We start from the raw sequence: 20,311 nt of genomic DNA, 5'->3' as shown, positions 1-20,311 counted from the left end.
AAACACTCAACTCTTCGCCACATAGCTGAAACAGTTGTAGTCTGCCAACAAGGGCATATTCTCCTGAAATAGGCCCACACAGGTCCATGCAGAGGGGAAAGGTACTCAAAGTTCAAGGACCATTTATGCCTGGACAGGAGCCGCTTCTGTCCTGAGCTCCCCTGGTTAGTGGAGCTGGCAAATGATCTTTTCCTGCAATTGCAAATTTACCACTTTTCCAAGGCTGGGAGGGTGGCTCTAGGTGCTCAAAAGGTCCTATCACAGGCCCAAGGAAGTCAGTCACTGAAGCTGGCTTCGGGAGCGGGGAGGGCGCAGTAAAATATATGCAAGTACTTAGCTTTTGCCGAGAGCACCATTCTTCTCTGGTTCTGGAGGTGTGAGTGGGCTGGGTGGCTGGCTGCTTCTCCCTGAGGAAACTGCAGCTGAATGCTTGTACCTGCCACAGCTCCAGGGAATGGTGCCTGAGGGCTCACAGCGATTCAGGTCCGGTAATTCCTCTCCGCTTCTGAACGGTCTCTTCCTCCCCCTGCCCCTCAGTGCATTTTCTAAGCTTGCCTTTGGTGTTCAGGGCTCCTAGCTTGTCATAAATATACTCATTTCACTTGTTTTCTCGAGTCTTTTTTGCAAGAGGGCTTGCCAGAAGCATGTCTATTCTGCCTTCTTGGCTCTGTCTCCAAATCAGTCTCTTCTGAGATATAAAAGAAAGAAGTAAACGGGAAGACGTAGGGACCTCATAGCACCAAGAATGCAATGCTGGGATCACAGCGTGCCCTTTGGACCCGAGGTTCCTGTGCTTAGAAGCTCCTGAACTAGGGGAAGATTGATGACAAGGACCTTCCTCCAGATCTGACTAAGAAAGCCTTCCCCTGGAGCTGATGCCCTCAATTTGAACTCCTAGCCTACTAGACTGTGAGAGAATAAACTTTTGTTTTTTGAAGCCATCCATTTGTGGTATTTCTGTTATAGCAGTGCTAAACAGCTACGACAGTGATGGAAAATATGGTAATGTTAAAAATTCTACAGATGCTGATTTATTTTCAAGATGGCATTCTGCTGTAAGAAAGAGGCTTCTTTTTTCTCACCCCTTTTTCCTCTTTTTTGTATTTTCTACCTTATCTATTGAATTTTAATACATACACATGGATTCAGTTATTCTGTTCAATGTGTTATTGCCTATTACCATCATTCTTTCTGATACTCAGATTTGCCCAAATTCGGCTAGCAGGAGCCCCTTTAAACCCATTTCTGTGCTCTTTTGGCGTGTTTCTATTAGTCTTTTATAATTTCCTTGCTTCCTAACACAACATAATGTTCTTGCCCCAGGCCTGGAAAAGGCCATTTGTCTAAGGATCCTCAGTTCCTTTTACTGGAAAAAGATTTTTAGAAAAACAGGGTCTGGGTAGTAGTGTGTTCATTGCTATTGGAGTGTCATTCTTCCAGACCTTTTTAGTTGACAGTGCTAGAATATATATCAATAGCTATCTCTATACATACTAAATAATAAATTTATACTAATACCTCGATTTCAAATTCAATACCACAGGGTTCTTCCCCACTCACTGCCATTTCATACTTGTGTCATTTATATTTCCATTCTCTCACGTATTACATTTTTATTCCAGCAGCATCAATATATTCATTCATATGCTCTATTTTATAGTGCATATAAAATAACTTCAGAATTACTACATCAATACCACTGTAAGGAAAAAGTTAAGTTCAAGATTTCCTGCAGATTTTTTTTTTTGTCATTACTTTATATGAAGGATACATAGTTTGAGAATTGTGTTTAAAGTTTACTAGAATTAATTTCTTTTACTGTGCTTATATTATTAGCTTTTGCATAGATTAGGATGTATTTCATTTTAGAGTTTTTAAAATAATGCTTTAATTTCATTTTGTTGACTATATAAAACAGTTACCTAATTTAAAATTCAAAAGTATATAAAAAGGTATACTTGAAAAAGTTTTACTCTCATTTCTCTCCTTTTCTCCCTACCCCTCATCCTGTATAGGCAGCCATTTCCATTAGTTTCTGTTGTCTTTGGATTGTGACTGTCTTACCCTTGTTTGTATGCCTCTGTGTTTATGCTGCTCCTTATATCACTCCTGGTGACTCGATGGTTAAAGTTTGGCTGCAAACCAAATGGTTGGCAGTTCAAATCCACCGCCTGCTCATTTGAAGCCCTATGAGGCAGTTCTACTCTGTCCTATGGGGTCACTGTGAGTAGGAATTGACTGGTTGCAAAAGTTTGGTTTTTGTTTGATCACACAGCAATGATTAGGTTTAGGACATACCTACACTAAGAAGATCTCATTAACATAGCAAATAAAACTCTATTTGCAAGTAGGATTACATCCACATACAGAGAAATTATGATTCTAATGCATATTTTGGGGGGGTGGGCACAATTCAATCCATAATAGCATATGATTGATAAACGTTCTCTTCCTTCTCGTAATCCTTGTCCTTTTTCTTATGAATTAGGATGAACTTCTCTACTAGGAATGAATAGTGAAATGATGAAGTTGAACTTTGAGGAAAGTGGAGAATAAGAGTAATAGTTTAGTAAGGTAACATGGAAGGATTCCCAGTAGCATACAGGGACCTTTCAAGGTTGTGGATCACGTATTCTATTGTTGTGGCAGTATTCTGTCCATTTGTGTGATCTTTGAAGATCAACGTTCATCAATCAGCATGAGGGCACACATAGAGATGCTTCACCAGGGCTGATATTTTTGCCAGATACCTGGAATGAAAGGATGGTAGATTGAAGAAATGAGGATAATGACTAGAGGTTTGTTGAAGTGTTGGATCATTGGTTTGAGAAAGATGCAAAAACTGATAACTTGGAAACTTTCTGACATTTTAATCATTTCATGCTTACTTTGATGACTCAGCATTCACATGTAAAATATCAGTATATCATTATAAAGCTTTAGGGTTCTAAATGAATAGCTTTTATCAAAAAACAGTATGACATCATTTGGGTATATACATGCCAAACCCAAATCCATTGCTGTCAAGTTGGTTCTGACTCATAGCCAAACTACAGGACAGAGTAGAACTGTCCCATAGGGTTTCCAAGGGTCTAATTTTTATGGAAGCAGGCTGCCACATCCTTCTCCTGCAGAGTGGCTGGTGGTTTCGAATTGCTGACCTATCGCAGTGGTTAAGCAGCTGAGTGCTTAACCATTGTGCAACCAGGGCTTCTTTGGGTATATATATATCAAGCCCATATTTTTCTGTTTTTTTTTTTTGATGTATGTGTTATCTTGGAGAGAATGAGAGGTTTTGTTGTAATCAATGTATTTGTGGTGTGGTGAAAAGAGATTAGGAATTGGAAATCCTCAGATCCTGGCCTGCCTCTGCCAACAGTGAACTCTGTGACATCAGAGAAGACTTTTTTTTTTTAAATTTTCTGGGCCTCAGTTTCTTCCTTTGAAATGAAGAGTTTGGTGTATATTTGCTAATTTCTTTCCAACTTTAACATGCCATTATTTTATAACCCTATGAATGCATGAAAATCTTTGGCTCAATCTTACGGATTCCAACAAAGGGAAAGCAACTATTTTAAAAGTGTACGCTTATCTATATTATAGTGAAATTTCCAACTGAGGACCAGTGAAGCTCACTTGTCTTTTGGCTGTACCATTCCACCAGTCAGGTTCGTTCTCTGAGTTTCTAGCTTAGACAAAACAGATGATACCTGTAAATATCATCTCAGTTCTGGAGCAGGGAATTGAAGGCTTCCATAGACTGAGGGAAAAATTATAGGGACAATTGCATTTCTCAGGGATTATGAATTCCATTGCTTAAAAGATTGATTGATTGATTCCCTCCCCTCCCCAAATTTGCAGCTCCAATTCATTTCTAATTTACCAGCTGGATAGGAAATTTAACTGTTGAATTTTTGGTTTGGGAGAGCTTGGTCCCAAACCTTTAGTCTAGGGATTTCAAGGCCTGTGTCTTTGTGAGTCACAAAACTAACTCCATTTAAATTGGTGAACTCTTAAATTATTGATATTAGAGTATAAATGAAAATAAAAATCAACTTAAATCCAGTGAAACAGGGGAAAAAAAGAGTGATATGAACCTTGGCTGGCAGATTAGCCTCTCCTGTTCTGTTGCTTGGTCTCTCGTGAATGTTCTTTGGTAGGTGAAAATTGCAGGGGAAGAGATAAAGTGATGCATCTGTTTTGAAATAACATATCTAATCTTCTGCTTCAGAAGATGCTTACAGAATTTGACAGAAAACCTTTATACATATTCATAACCCATATGCTTTGTAACCAAGGGAAATTGAGGCAGATATAGCAGAATGAAGCGTGAGAAAGCAGCATGTTAATTTTAAATTTAATTGTGAGATGAAGGAATGGATGTACTTTCATATTGTATACTCATTCAGCTGTCACAGAACATTACCCAAAAATCATGTCAAATATTTGACAGAAGAAGTATTATTTTTGGTGAAGTGTTTGATAAAACTAGCAGGTTCTGGAGAAAACAAGATTCTGAGGTCCTATTAGAAATGGTTTTTCATGTAGAGAGAAAGAAGCATTGCAGAATTCTAATGATCTGAGGTAAAAGCAAAAAGAAAGGTTTCAGACTAAGGAAAGGTTTATGGCTCATATAAAATTTCTGTTTAGGGAATGTTTTCAACATAGTTAAAGGCTAATTTCAGTTTACAATTAGGAAAAACAATAATTTGTGTAATACTTGTGGTCTTGTTACTTTTGGGGTCCTAGAACTATGCATTATTTATTGTGCCCTAGGCACTAAAGTCTAAGTATTTGAAGAGAATAAAACTTGTGGCTGCTAACCAAGAGGTCGGCAGTTAAAATCCGCCAGGCGCTCCTTAGAAACTCTATGGGGCAGTTCTACTCTGTCCTATAGGGTCGCTATGAGTTGGAATCGACTCGACGGCAGTGGTTTGGTTTGGTTTTGGTTTATCTTGCTTAAAACTGATGCCGAACACTTAGAACAGTGTTTGGCATGGAACAGGCACTTAATATTTATTGAATAAATGAATAGTTAAATTTAACACCTACTTTCATGCTGCCTTGTGTGGTGTTCATGCTCAATATGTATTTATTCATAAATAGCTCAGTGGATGGATTGATGGATGAATGGCCGAATGAATGAAAATATTTCTCCTTGTGGCTTACAACTCGCCCTTTGACATTAACCTTCGGAGTCTGGAAGCAAGTGCTTGCCAATGGATGAGGGCAGTGACCCTTGCATCAGTGACATTCATCACTGCCAGGCTTCGACAGAGGAAAGAGACAACAATACCAGGATTTGTGACAGTCAGATTGTGCTCTTTCCATAGTTTTAAACTGAGACTCGTAATCTTGTCTTGGGCAAATTCTTATTCACACGGTAGGAGAAAAGAAGAAAGTTTTTTGTCCCTCATTCCATTATTAAATATTGCAATAGGAAAGAGTTAGGGAAGAACCAAACCACATAAACAGCATCTCTAAAGGTTGGCACATTTTTGAAAGCTAGAGTTAAGCGTCTGCTTTGAGGAATGCATTGCTCTTATTTTGCCAGGATGTATGAACTATGTTTTAGCAGCCAATTAGTAAACTTTAAGAAGAATAATCCCCCAGCTTGGGGAGGGTTTGGGTCTGGGCAATCTCACACTTTGCTGATGGGAATGTAAATTGGTTCAGCCTGGTAGATGAGGATTTGAAAAAATCAATCAAAAAACTTTAAGAATGCACAAATTCCCTAATTCAGCAATTCTGCTTCTAGGAAATTTCCCTCAGGAAATAATTAGACAACTGAGCAAAGATGTAGGTATAGGAATGTTTATTACAGGACTATTTATATAAGACTAACAAAGCATTGGGAACAATTGGTGAAAATTTTAATAATAGGAGACTATAAGTAATTGCATGTTCTCTCCATAGCATATTATTAGCCATTAAAAATGATGATAAAAACCAATATGTATTGTAATAGTATAGCCTCATGGTATGATGTAAACTGCAGCATACAAAGGATGTGTCTATCATGGCACCATTTGGTAAATAATACATGGTGATAGCTATTTCTGCCTAGAAAAAATATCTGAAGGGCTCATGGCATTAGCAATGATTTTAATTTTTGGTTTATCTGTATTTTATACTTTTCTATAAACCCATTGTCGTTTAGTCAATTCTGACTTATAGTGGAAAAGGCATGAATTATTTTGTGCAAAAATAAAAAATTTTTTAAAGTGTGTCAGCACACTAACAACTTGTTAATTGATAGCACATTATGCCTTTTTAATGACAGAAGGCTTTCAAGTTTCTTACAAGGGGTGTATGTTAGGAATTTTTCACTTAGGTTTAGCTCTCAGAGTGCATATAAGTTTTCAGTGAAATCTGAATATTACAAAACTCAGGGGCTGAGGGGATTTTACAGAATTTATGCTTTTTTTGAAAGACAGTTCACTAGAACTGATGGTAGCTGTAGAAAATGCTTTCGAGGCAAAAGAAAGTCATTTTTAGAATATTTTTTGAAAGGAATTTGAGAAGATAGGAAGCTTTGCCTATAGAGATAATCAACCAGACGTTCTGAGTACATTAGCTTTTTGGTTCTTGCAAGAACAATTGGAGGCAATTAATGGTTACTTTCTTATGTAATCATTCAAATGCTGTTGTCAGGTGCCTAGCGACTCCATGTGACAGTGTAGAACTGCCCCATAGGATTTTCTAGGCTGCAGTCTTTACGGAAGCAGATGCCCAGGTCTTTTCTTCTGTGGAGATGCTGGGTGGGAACCCCTAAAGTTTTGCTTAGCAGCCGAGCACTTAACAGTTGCACCACCAGAGTCTCTATAGGTCAAATACACATGGTAAAATAAATTTGGGAAACCCTGGTGGCATAATGGTTAATGGATGAATGAGATTATGTTTTCTAATGGCTCATACATTTTTCACCTTTATTATAAGAGGCAGTCTTTCTTATAGGGGTGGTAGTGCCAATTTTTACCTCAAAAAGTCCAGACAGAGAATCTTAACTAATTGGAGTAAAAGAATATATCTTTAATATTTGGTAGTTTTTATTTGGAAGGACTACATTCAAATTGGAACAAACTCTACTGGAAGGAAGGTTTTATTGAAGTCTTTGTAATTATGCTTGAAGTTAGTGAGAATTATTTTATGCTGTACGTTTTATAACGAAATAAAATTTCCTAAATTCATGTTTTCTTATCTATACTGAATGTATGTTAGTGAATTTAGCTTCGTGTGGATGTGGCTTCAGCAGCGATGGCTTACTTTTGAATGTTGTTGTTAGGTGCGGTCAAGTTGACTTTGACTCATAGCAACCCCATGTAACAGAATAGAACTGCCCCATAGGGCTTCCTAGGCTATAATCTTAAAGAGAGAAGATCTCCAGGTCTTTCCTCCTGCAGAGCCATTGGGTGGGTCTGAACTGCCAAGCTCTTGGTTAACAGCTGAGTGCTTACCTATTGCACAACATTCGAATAGAGTCATTTAATTTAAAGATGGCCTTTTGTACAAATTATCTTATTGTAGATCCACACAAACCCTGAGATGTTATGATTCAACTAAAGTCACACAAAGAGTATGTGGCAAATTTGGATATAAAAGCCAGATTCTAAATAAATTAGTACTAATTAAAAATATAAATATTGATTCATAAAAATATCAACAATAGAAAAATATGATGTATATCTAAATATGACTCAAAATTAAATCATTTTTTATTTATACTGAATTTAATACAGACTGAAAATTTGTAACAACTAAAACATGGTATGCAAATTCAATTTTAGCTTTTTTTCTGTGAAGTTACCCTTTGCCAAGAAGTTCAGGACAAGGACCTCTGGCTCAACTAATTTTCTCAGAGTAGTGCTAAAGCGGCTCAGGACAAGATGGAAACTCCAGTTAATCCCACTGATGTCAGGCCAGTGTTGTACATATGAAATGGCCTTGGTTTCTGGGAACAGGTAAACTTTACTCTCAAGATGGAAACTCCAGTTAATCCCACTGATGTCAGGCCAGTGTTGTACATATGAAATGGCCTTGGTTTCTGGGAACAGGTAAACTTTACTCTCACCGGGCTTACTTAGGCCAGTTTTCCATTCGTGCCTCTGATGAAGAGCATATCAGTGTGCACAGTTGCTGTCACATTTTAAGCCCCAAGCTAGCATCTGCTATTATGATGGTAATGGTCTTAGAAGCTGAGGAATCTCAAATAATCCTGTTGGTAGAGGCCCCTACACACATTTTTCTGACCCCTCTGAGAAGTCTCTTGGAACCGCTCCATTAGCAACTAGTCATTCCTGATGTTGTTGTTGCTGTTAGGTGCCGTCAAGTTGGTTCCAACTCATAGGGACCCTATGTACAGCGCAACAAAACACTGCCCGGTCCTGCGCCGCTCTCACAATCATTGTTTTGCTTGAGCCCATTGTTGTAGCCACTGTGCCAATCCATCTCTTGAGGGTCTTTCTCTTTCTCTACTTCACCAAGCATGAGTTCCTTCTCCAGGGACTGATCCAACCTGATAAGATGTCCAAAGTATCAGCCATTTCTGATAGGTAAGATCAATTTACTGAAATTAATAGTTGTGTATACCTCCAAAGCCCCTCCCACAAATTAACTTAGCTAAATCTTCAGAGAACAACCATTGTCTGTGTGATGGCTCAATCTGTAGTCCTTGTAGTCTTTAATCCTTTTAGCAGGAAATTAACATTTATTAAGTATAAATGTGCTATACACACATCAAATTATCCCATGTGCTATATGCACATTAACTTATCAGTTAATTTTTTTTTATTAACTTTTATTGAGCTTCAAGTGAACGTTTACAAATCAAGTCAGTCTGTCACATATAAGTTAATATACATCTTACTCCTTACTCCCACTTGCTCTCCCCCTAATGAGTAAGCCCTTCCAGTCTCTCCTTTTGTGACAATTTTGCCAGCTTCCAACTCTCTCTATCCTCCCATCCCACCTCCAGACAGGAGATGCCAACCCAGTCTCAAGTGTCCACCTGATATAATTAGCTCACTCTTCATCAGCATCTCTCTCCCACCCACTGTCCAGTCCCTTTCATGTCTGATGAATCGTCTTCGGGGATGGTTCCTGTCCTGGGCCAACAGAAGGTTTGGGGACCATGACCGCCGGGATTCCTCTAGTCTCTTCCAGACCATTAAGTATGGTCTTTTTATGAGAATTTGGGGTCTGCATCCCACTGATCTCCTGCTCCCTCAGGGGTTCTCTATTGTGCTCCCTGTGAGGGCAGTCATTGATTGTGGCTGGGCACCAACTAGTTCTTCTGGTCTCAGGATAATGTAGGTCTCTGGTTCATGTGGCCCTCTCTGTCTCTTGGGCTCTTAGTTGTCGTGTGACCTTGGTGTTCTTCATTCTCCTTTGCTCCAGGTGGGTTGAGACCAATTGATGCATCTTAGATGGCCGCTTGTTAGCTTTTAAGACCCCAGACACCACATTTCAAAGTGGGATGCAGAATGTTTTCATAATAGAATTATTTTGCCAATTGACTTAGAAGTCCCCTTAAACCATGGTTCCCAAACCCCCGCCCTTGCTCTGCTGATCTTTGAAGTATTCAGTTTATCCTGGAAACTTCTTTGCTTTTGGTCCAGTCCAATTGAGCTGACCTTCCATGTATTGAGTGTTGTCCTTCCCTTCACCTAAAGCAGTTCTTTTCAGCTAATTAATCAGTAAAAAACCCTCTCCCTCCCTCCCTCCCTCCCTCCCCGCCTCGCAACCACAAAAGTATGTGTTCTTCTTAGTTTATACTATTTCTCAAGATCTTATAATAGTGGTCTTATACAATATTTGTCCTTTTGCCTCTGACTGATTTCGCTCAGCATAATGCCTTCCAGGTTCCTCCATGTTATGAAATGTTTCACAGATTCGTCACTGTTCTTTATCGATGCGTAGTATTCCATTGTGTGAATATACCACAATTTATTTAACCATTCATCCATAGATGGACACCTTGGTTGCTTCCAGCTTTTTGCTATTGTAAACAGAGCTGCAATAAACATGGGTGTGCATATATCTGTTTGTGTGAAGGCTCTTCTATCTCTAGGGTATATTCCGAGGAGTGGGATTTCTGGGTTGTATGGTAGTTCTATTTCTAACTGTTTAAGATATCGCCAGATAGATTTCCAAAGTGGTTGTACCATTTTACATTCCCACCAGCAGTGTATAAGAGTTCCAATCTCTCCGCAGCCTCTCCAACATTGATTATTTTGTGTTTTTTGGATTAACGCCAGCCTTGTTGGAGTGAGATGGAATCTCATCGTAGTTTTAATCTGCATTTGTCTAATGGCTAATGATCGAGAGCATTTTCTCATGTATCTATTAGCTGCCTGAATATCTTCTTTAGTGAAGTGTGTGTTCATATCCCTTGCCCACTTCTTGATTGGGTTGTTTATCTTTTTGTGGTTGAGTTTTGACAGAATCATGCAGATTTTAGAGATCAGGAGCTGGTCGGAGATGTCATAGCTGAAAATTCTTTCCCAGTCTGTAGGTGGTCTTTTTATCCTTTTGGTGAAGTCTTTAGATGAGCATAGGTGTTTGATTTGTAGGAGCTCCCAGTTACCTGGTTTCTCTTCGTCATTTTTGGTAATCTTTTGTATTCTGTTTATGCCTTGTATTAGGGCTCCTAATGTTGTCCCTATTTTTTCTTCCATGATCTTTATCGTTTTAGTCTTTATGTTTAGGTCTTTGATCCACTTGGAGTTAGTTTTTGTGCATGGTGTGAGGTATGGGTCCTGTTTCATTTTTTTGCAAATGGATATCCAGTTATGCCAGCACCATTTGTTAAAAAGACTATCTTTTCCCCAATTAACTTACACTGGGACTTTGTCAAATATCAGCTGCTCATACATGGATGGATTTATATCTGGGTTCTCAATTCTGTTCCATTGGTCTATTTGCCTGTTGTACCAGTACCAGGCTGTTTTGACTACTGTGGCTGTATAATAGGTTCTGAAATCAGGTGGAGTGAGGCCTCCCACTTTCTTCTTCTTTTTCAGTAATGCTTTGCTTATCCAAGGCTTCTTTCACTTCCATATGAAATTGGTGATTTGTTTCTCTATCACCTTAAAAAATGACATTGGAATTTGGATCGGAAGTGCATTATATGTATAGATGGCTTTTGGTAGAATAGACATTTTTACTATGTTAAGTCTTCCTATCCATGAGCAAGGTATGTTTTCCACTTAAGTATGTCCTTTTGAATTTCTTGTAGTAGAGCTTTGTAGTTTTCTTTGTATAGGTCTTTTACATCCTTGGTAAGATTTATTCCTAAGTATTTTATCTTCTTGGGGACTACTGTGAATGGTATTGATTTGGTTATTTCCTCTTCGATGTTCTTTTTGTTGATGTAGAGGAATCCAAGTGATTTTTGTATGTTTATTTTATAACCTGAGACTCTGCCAAACTCTTCTATTAGTTTCAGTAGTTTTCTGGAGGATTCCTTAGGGTTTTCTGTGTATAAGATCATGTCATCTGCAAATAGAGATAATTTTACTTCCTCCTTGCCAATCCGGATACCCTTTATTTCTTTGTCTAGCCTAATTGCCCTGGCTAGGACTTCTAGCACGATGTTGAATAAGAGCAGTGATAAAGGGCATCCTTGTCTGGTTCCCGTTCTCAAGGGAAATGCTTTCAGGTTCTCTCCATTTAGAGTGATATTGGCTGTTGGCTTTGCATAGATGCCCTTTATTATGTTTAGGAATTTTCCTTCAATTCCTATTTTGGTGAGAGTTTTTGTCATAAATGGGTGTTGGACTTTGTCAAATGCCTTTTCTGCATCAATTGATAAGATCATGTGGTTTTTGTCTTTTGTTTTATTTATGTGGTGGATTACATTAATGGTTTTTCTGATATTAAACCAGCCTTGCATACCTGGTATAAATCCCACTTGATCAGGGTGAATTATTTTTTTGATATGTTGTTGGATTCTATTGGCTAGAATTTGGTTGAGGATTTTTGCATCTATGTTCATGAGGGATATAGGTCTATAATTTTCTTTTTTTGAAATGTCTTTACCTGGTTTTGGTATCAGGGAGATGGTGGCTTCATAGAATGAGTTGGGTAGTATTCTGTCATTTTCTATGCTTTGAAATACCTTTAGTAGTAGTGGTGTTAACTCTTCTCTGAAAGTTTGGTAGAACTCTGCAGTGAAGCCATCCGGGCCAGGGCTTTTTTTGTTTGGAGTTTTTTGATTACCATTTCAATCTCTTTTTTTGTTATGGGTCTATTTAGTTGTTCTACTTCTGAATGTGTTAGTTTAGATAGGTAGTGTTTTTCCAGGAATTCATCCATTTCTTCTGCTTTTGCAAATTTGTTAGAGTACAATTTTTCATAATAATCTAATATGATTCTTTTAATTTCATTTGGTTCTGTTGTGATGTGGTCCTTCTCGTTTCTTATTCGGGTTATTTGTTTCCTTTCCTGTATTTCTTTACAGGAAAGGAAACAAATATGGTTTACCAATTTTGTTAATTTTTTCAAAGAACCAGCTTTTGGCTTTGTTAATTCTTTCAATTGTTTTTCTGTTCTCTAATTCATTTAGTTCAGCTCTAATTTTTATTATTTGTTTTCTTCTGGTGCCTGATGGATTCTTTTGTTGCTCACTTTCTATTTGTTCAAGTTGTAGGGACAGTTCTCTGCTTTTGGCTCTTTCTTCTTTTTGTATGTGTGCATTTATTGATATAAATTGGCCTCTGAGCACTGCTTTTGCTGTGTCCCAGAGGTTTTGATAGGAAGTATTTTCATTCTCGTTGCATTCTATGAATTTCCTTATTCCCTCCTTGATGTCTTCTATAACCCAGTCTTTTTTCAAGAGGGTATTGTTCATTTTCCAAGTATATGACTTCTTTTCCCTAGTTTTTCTGTTATTGATTTCTAGTTTTATTGCCTTGTGGTCTGAGAAGATGCTTTGTAATATTTCGATGTTTTGGATTCTGCAAAGGTTTGTTTTATGACCTAATATGTGGTCTATTCTAGAGAATGTTCCATGTGCGCTAGAAAAAAAAGTATACTTTGCAGCAGTTGGGTGGAGAGTTCTGTATAAGTCAATGAGGTCAAGTTGGTTGATTGTTGTAATTAGGTCTTCCGTGTCTCTATTGAGCTTCTTACTGGATGTCCTGTCCTTCTCCGAAAGTGGTGTGTTGCAGTCTCCTACTATAATTGTGGAGCTGTCTATCTCACTTTTCAGTTCTGTTAAAATTTGATTTATGTATCTTGCAGCCCTGTCACTGGGTGCATAAATATTTAATATGGTTATGTCTTCCTGATCAATTGTCCCTTTTACCATTATGTAGTGTCCTTCTTTATCATTTGTGGTGGATTTAAGTCTAAAATCTATTTTGTCAGAAATTAATATTGCTACTCCTCTTCTTTTTTGCTTATTGTTTGCTTGATATATTTTTTTCCATCCTTTGAGTTTTAGTTTGTTTGTGTCTCTAAGTCTAAGGTGTGTCTCTTGTAGGCAGCATATAGACGGATCGTGTTTCTTTATCCAGTCCGTGACTCTCTGTCTCTTTATTGGTGCATTTAGTCCATTTACATTCAGTGTAATTATAGATAAATAAGTGTTTAGTGTTGTCATTTTGATGCCTTTTTATGTGTGTTGTTGACAATTTCATTTTTCCACATACTTTTTTCTGCTGAGACGTTTTTCTTAGTAAATTGTGAGATCCTCATTTTCGTAGTGTTTGACTTTATGTTTGTTGAGTCGTTATGTTTTTCTTGGCTTTTATCTTGAGTTATGGAGTTGTTATACCTCTTTGTTGTTACCTTATTATTTACCCCTATTTTTCTAAGTAAAAACCCAACTTGTATTGTCCTATATCGCCTTTTATCCCTCTCCATATGGCAGTTCTATGCCACCTGTATTTAGTCCCTCTTTTTGATTATTGTGATCTTTTACATATTTACTTCAGTGATTCCCAGTTATGAGCATTTTTTTTTTAATTAATCTTAATTTGTTTTTGTGATTTCCCTATTTTAGTTGATATCAGGATGTTCTGTTTTGTGACCTTGTGTTGTGCTGGTATCTGATATTATTGGTTTTCTGACCAAACAATATCCTTTAGTATTTCTTGTAGCTTTGGTTTGGTTTTTGCAAATTCTCTAAACTTGTGTTTATCTGTAGATATCTTAATTTCTCCTTCATATTTCAGAGAGAGTTTTGCTGGATATATGATCCTTGGCTGGCAGTTTTTCTCCTTCAGTGTTCTGTATATGTCGTCCCATTTCCTTCTTGCCTGCATGGTTTCTGCTGAGTAGTCTGAACTTATTGATTCTCCCTTGAAGGAAACCTTTCTTTTCTCCCTGGCTGCTTTTAAAATTTTCTGTTTATCTTTGGTTTTGGCAAGTTTGATGATAATATGTCTTGGTGTTTTTCTTTTTGGATCAATCTTAAATGGGGTTCGATGAGCATCTTGGATAGATATCCTTTCGTCTTTCATGATGTCAGGGAAGTTTTGTGTCAGGAGTTCTTCAACTATTTTCTCTATGTTTTCTGTCCTCCCTCCCTGTTCTGGGACTCCAATCACACGCAAGTTATCCTTCCTGGTAGAGTCCCACATGATTCTTAGGGTTTCTTCATTTTTTTTAATTCTTTTATCTGATTTTTTTTTCAGCTATGTTGGTATTAATTCCCTGGTCCTCCAGATGTCCCAGTCTGCATTCTAAATGCTCGAGTCTGCTCCTCTGACTTCCTATTGCGTTTTCTAATTCTGTAATTTATTGTTAATCTTTTGGATTTCTACATGCTGTCTCTCTATGGATTCTTGCAACTTATTAATTTTTCCAGTATGTTCTTGAATAATCTTTTTGAGTTCTTCAACAGTTTTATCAGTGTGTTCCTTGGCTTTTTCTGTAGTTTGCCTTATTTCGTTTGTGATGTCTTGAAGCATTCTGTAAATTAGTTTTTTATATTCTGTATCTGATAATTCCAGGATTGTATCTTCATTTGGGAAAGATTTTGATTCTTTTGTTTGGGGGGTTGTAGGAGCTGTCATGGTCTGCTTCTTTAAGTGGTTTGATATGGAATGCTGTCTCCGGGCCATCACTGGGAAACTAGTTTTTCCAGAAAATCTGCTAAAAAAAAAATGCAGTCAGATCCCTATCAGAACTGCCTTTGGATTATAACCGCCACCTTGTTCCCTGTAAGGATGAAAGTCTGAGATTTGGATCATATATGCTTGGCTGTAGCTGGTTCTGTGTTTTTAGTCCAATTAGGGGGTGGATTTTTGGTCCCTGGGTTTTTTTTTTTTTTTTGGTTCCTTCTTTCAGGCCGGAAGAGTGGGTTAGGAAAAGACCAAAAGAAAAAAAAAAGGGGGTAAAAGCAAAGCCGCCGCAGAGCTGGAGCCGTTCTCCCTCTGGCTCAGGCAATTCCAATGTTAATGAAGCCGCCTGGGGAGGGTGGGGGAGGGATCAGAGAGATAGGAGAATAGCACCTCAGAATATAGCCAGATTTGCTTGTCTTGCTTGGGATGACTATTTTATCTGAGATTCCTGAGGGGCGTGTTGCCTATGTGTGCTGGCTGTGTGGAGATTGCCCCCTGGGATCTGGCCCACTGAAGCCACGGTCAGATCCTCCGCTGCCAGTCCCACGCCCAGCGTCAAGGTTCCCCTGCTGGGACGGTGCACTCCCGACTCCAAAATCAGTCGCTGCCTCCTGGGGACTTCTCGTCCTGCCAGCCGCGTTGCCAAGCTGCCCCCTGGGTTCTGGCCCACTGAAGCCACGGTCAGATCCTCCGCTGCCAGTCCCACGCCCAGCGTCAAGGTTCCCCTGCTGGGACCGTGCACTCCCGACTCCAAAATCAGTCGCTGCCTCCTGGGGACTTCTCGTCCTGCCAGCCGCGTTGCCAAGCTGCCCCCGCAAACCGGCTGGGCCCCCTCCCGGGGTTAGTTCAGGGGAATGGAGCAGCTCCCCGTGCTTGTCCCGTGACAGCGCCCAGTCAAATGCCCGGTGGCATGATTCCCCAGCTGGGAAGCTGCTCTCCCAGCTCCAAGACCAGTCACTGCCTCCCGGGGACTTCTCCCACCAGCTGCATCGCCGCTCTGCCCGCGTGAACTGGCTGGGCCCCCTCCCGGGGTGAGTTCAGGGGGGTAGGGCTGCGCCCCTTGTTTGCTCCGTCAGCTCCCCTGGGCCCTGACCTAAACCGGGGCGCCAAGGTTACCTGACTGGGATGCTGGCTCCAGGCTCAGAAAACAGTTGCTGCCTCCCCGTATTTGTTCGTTTTCCGTCTCTAAATCTGTGTTTGTTGTTCAGGGTTCGTAGATTGTTATGTATGTGATCGATTCACTTGTTTTTCCGAGTCTTTGTTGCAAGAGCGATCCGAGGTAGCGTCTACCTAGTCTGCCATCTTGGCCCCGCCTCCTTATCAGTTAATTTTGATAACAGCCCTGAAATATAGGTTTTATTATTCCTATTTGGAGGTGAAATAACTGAGATTGTGGTTTAGCGTTACATCTACACTACCACACAATCTCTCTACCACAGTGTTCAATATGTATAGAGTGATGAATTAACTCTAGGGAAAATGGAAGCCCTGATAAAGTGAGAATTCATTTTGTGGTAAAAGCAATTGTCCTTTTAAGCTTGTGTACAAAATCACATACTTGAATTGTATATTTTACTAATTTATTCCAGCTGGCAAGTAATAGAATTAATAAATTCCATATTATCAAGGCATAATGCTTCTTGAAATGAGTTTGGATTTTTAAGTCAGGGCAAAACTCCAAAGTTTTAATAGAAGGTATAGCAAAAATATGGTTTTGTTCTCAAACTTAACCAGAAAAGATTATGAGTAAGCCATCGGTAATGGAACTGTCAGGCATATCATACAATTGCACTTTTTGGTCAAATTCCATAAATTGGGTAGATTCCTCATTTCTTCTGCCAGTAAATATTGGCATTATGAATGTGCAGAAAACTCTTTGCAGTTAATTGTTTAAATTACTATAAGAGAAGGAAATTTGCTATTAAGGTCTATTTGCAATCTCACGTTCTCGAATGTAAAAAATAATTTTTTTAAGTGCTGTTCAGTCAGAGCAGTTTCTTGTTCTTATGAAATAAAAAGAAAATACATTGAGATTCTATTCTAAAATGTTGTTTTATTAATGGGATGATAATATATAGAATAAGAAATTGATTGATGTCATGTCTGTAATAGTTTAAAAGAATATTGACTTAATTTTCAGAAACACTTTGCAGTTTTGGCTCAAGTGAAGAATATGTCTTTATATAAACTTAAAATCTGGGTCACTGAAAAATTTCCATCTATCTAATCATTTTAGACTAAAAATAGTTTAACAAAGATAAGAATGATGGGACTTCTGAGTAGTTCAAAGGCCTAGATATCAATTATTTCTTGGAAAGTTAATTAATTAAAAAGCAGGGCCTAACATCTATTAAACATCTAACACAAATCCTTGCTTACGTGATACCTCAGTTCATCTTCATAACAATCTTCTTACTACTGATATTGCTATACCTGTTTTACAGATGGAGAAATCAAGACTCAGCGATACAGTAACTTGCCAATAGTTTCCACAACTCTTGGTGGAGTCAAGATTAAATCTACATTTGCTTATCCTCCTCTACAGTTTTCTGCCTCTCATTGTGTACTGTCAGTCCTAACTCTTCACTCCAAGATAGTAGGAAAAGTTCGTCTGTCATCATGAATCTCACTGAACTACACAGTTGATCAAAATAAGCTGTGGACTTACTTGATATATATGATTTTTGTATTGTATAAACAACAGTAGATGACTTGACCTTGGATTAAAGTTTCAGTTGGTGTAATTTTATTGGCTGTGCCAAACCCTCTTTAGGCATCACCCATTTTCTATAAATCACTATATTATTTTCCATTTGGTGCTATGGCAATTGCCACAAATCCAGTGGTTTAAAACAATACAAGTTTATTATCTTACAATTCTGGAGGTCAGAAGTCTGAAATGAGTCTCCCAGGGCTAAAATCCAGGCATGGCTGGGCCGTGTTACTTCTGGAGGCTCTAGGGGCAAATTTGCGTCCTTGCCTTTTTAGAGCTTCTAGAGGTCACCTGCATGTCTTTGCTTGTGGCCCTGTATCACTCTTTTTTTTTTTTTTCTAAATATTTTTTTTTTTTTATTGAACTTTAGATGAAGGTTTGCAAAACAAACTAGCTTCTCATCAAACAGTGCACACATTGTCGTATGACATTGGTTGGCAACCCCACCACATGTCAACGATCTCCCTTCCCACCCCTGGGTTCCGTGTTACCAGCTTTCCTGTTCCCTCCTGCCTTCCAGTCCCTGCCCCAGGGCTAGTGTGCCCCTTTAGTCATGTTTTGTTCCAGGGGCCTGTTCAAACTTTGACTGAAGAGTGAACCTCAGGAGTGGCCTTGTCACTGAGCTGTAAGGGTGTCTGGGGGCCATATGCTCGGGATTTCTCTAGTCTCTGTCAGGCAATTAAGGCTGGTCTTTCTTTTTGAGTTGGAATTTTCTTCCACATTTTTCTCCAGCTCTGTCCGGGACCCTCTACTGTGATCCCTGTCAGAGCAGTCAGTGGTAGCCAGGCACCATCTAGTTGTACTGGACTCAAGAACCACTCTTACTTCTGCTTCAGTTTTCATATCTTCTCTGACTCTGACTCTCCTGCCCTCCTCTTTCCCTTATAAGGACCCTTGTGATTACATTGGGCCCCCTTGACAATCCAGGATAATCTCCCATCTCTGGATCTTTAATTTAATCACATTTTACCATTTTTTCATACAAATCCATTGCTGTTGAGTTGATTCCAACTCATAGTAATGCTATAGGACAGAGTAGAAGTGCCCCATAAGGATTCCAAGGAGCAGCTGGTGGATTCAAATTGCAAACCTTCTGGTTAGCAGCCAAGCACCACCAGGGCTTTTTTTTACCATACAAGGTAACATATTCACAGGCTCTGAGTGTTATGATGTGGACTTCTTTGGGGAGGGGAGAACGTTATTCTGCTTTCTACAACCACCATGAAACTCACATTGTTCTTTTGCGCAATGGTCTCTAGGAGCCAGTTTGAGCCTCTCTGTGGCTTTTAAAGCATCTATGTCCTAATTTGAGGATTATTCTGCTTACTGGTGACAAAATTTGAGGATGTTGACATCTAGTACTGTCAATTTTCATTGCTACCCAGCCTCAATTCCCTTACACATAATGCTGATAGAGAGTAAAAGACATTTTTCTTTGCGTTTTGAAAGAGTTGCCAGTTACAGCCACCTTGGAGAGTAGCACAATGCTCTTGTGCATGTGCTTCTTTTATTGTTGTCTGATTTTTTATTCTTGTTTGAAGTCCCCAGAGCCAAGACAAACCATCTCTATGTCCAGAGAAGAGTTCATGCAGAAGATGAAAGAGCTTATTGGTTGGGGCACAGAGAAAGAGTATCAGGAGCTCTTTGACAAAGTGGATGTGGCCCGAGATGGCTTCATTAATTGGGATAAGCTGACTTCATTTATGCTGTTAGCGCTCTGTGAAAAAGACGAACGAGCAAAGGCAACCGTGGTTCCCCAGTGGAAGGCCCTTGAATTCCTTCCAGCGAAACACAAGGACATCATCCAAAAAGTAATTTTCTTAAAAAGCTCAAGCCGTTATCTGACTCTCAGTAAAGAAGGTTTATTAGGAATCTGGGGAGAGAATTTAAAGCTTCAAGAAACACTTCCTATCACCACAGATGTCACCAAGCTCAAACACCTGTGGGTGACAAGTCTGGTTTCTCTGGAAAACGTAAACAAGGTACAAAGTCTACACAAATATATTTACTGCTTGTAAAAGGAGATAAAATGGTGGGGTGGGGCTCCTGATCAATACACAAGGTTAGCACTAGCAAGAAAAGAGCACTGCGTCATTCTTTCTGTGCTTCTCGTCTGACCCAGAGGGAATGCAAGTAGAGCCAAGTGAGCTACTCAGTTTTCCAAGCTGTTCTTCTGGTGTCTTTAAATGACTCTACTGATTATGACTCAGATCCTTGGCTCTGTCCCAAGCGTGGCCATGCTGCATTACTAGCTGATAAGACCTTTACTACTCTATAGTTTGCAGCAGGGTCATGAATCTGTATGCCGAGCTAAGAGGCTATAATAGTACATAGCATAGCTCGATGCAATGAAGGGACTCTATCTGATTCTGATCACTGCATTAATCAGGTTCTTAATTCTGATAGGTAGGGCCTACTCTGTTCAAATATTTTCATATAACTGTACCTTTTTTTTTTTTTTTTGTACCTATGAGAGCGATAACATACTGAAAGGAAAATAATTTTGGGGGAAAGGTTGCAGTTTAAGAAT

At 39.1% G+C, this 20,311-nt stretch overlaps 1 protein-coding gene across 1 annotated transcript in view; it reads left to right on the top strand.

Moving 5' to 3' along the window:
• The window catches only part of WDR49 (WD repeat domain 49), a 202,486-nt gene that overhangs the window by 22,772 nt on the left and 159,403 nt on the right, over window positions 1-20,311 (top strand). Inside the window, exon 3 of the mRNA XM_003416272.3 lies at window positions 19,323-19,763. Within this exon, the coding sequence (XP_003416320.3) occupies window positions 19,323-19,763 (441 nt within the window). The remainder of the gene's footprint in view (window positions 1-19,322; window positions 19,764-20,311) is intronic.

The sequence above is a fragment of the Loxodonta africana genome, chromosome 23 (genome assembly GCF_030014295.1).
Source record: "Loxodonta africana isolate mLoxAfr1 chromosome 23, mLoxAfr1.hap2, whole genome shotgun sequence".
Classification (NCBI taxonomy): Eukaryota; Metazoa; Chordata; class Mammalia; order Proboscidea; family Elephantidae; genus Loxodonta; species Loxodonta africana.
Note: the sequence above shows the minus strand (reverse complement) of the source record. Positions and strands in the feature narration are given on the sequence as shown.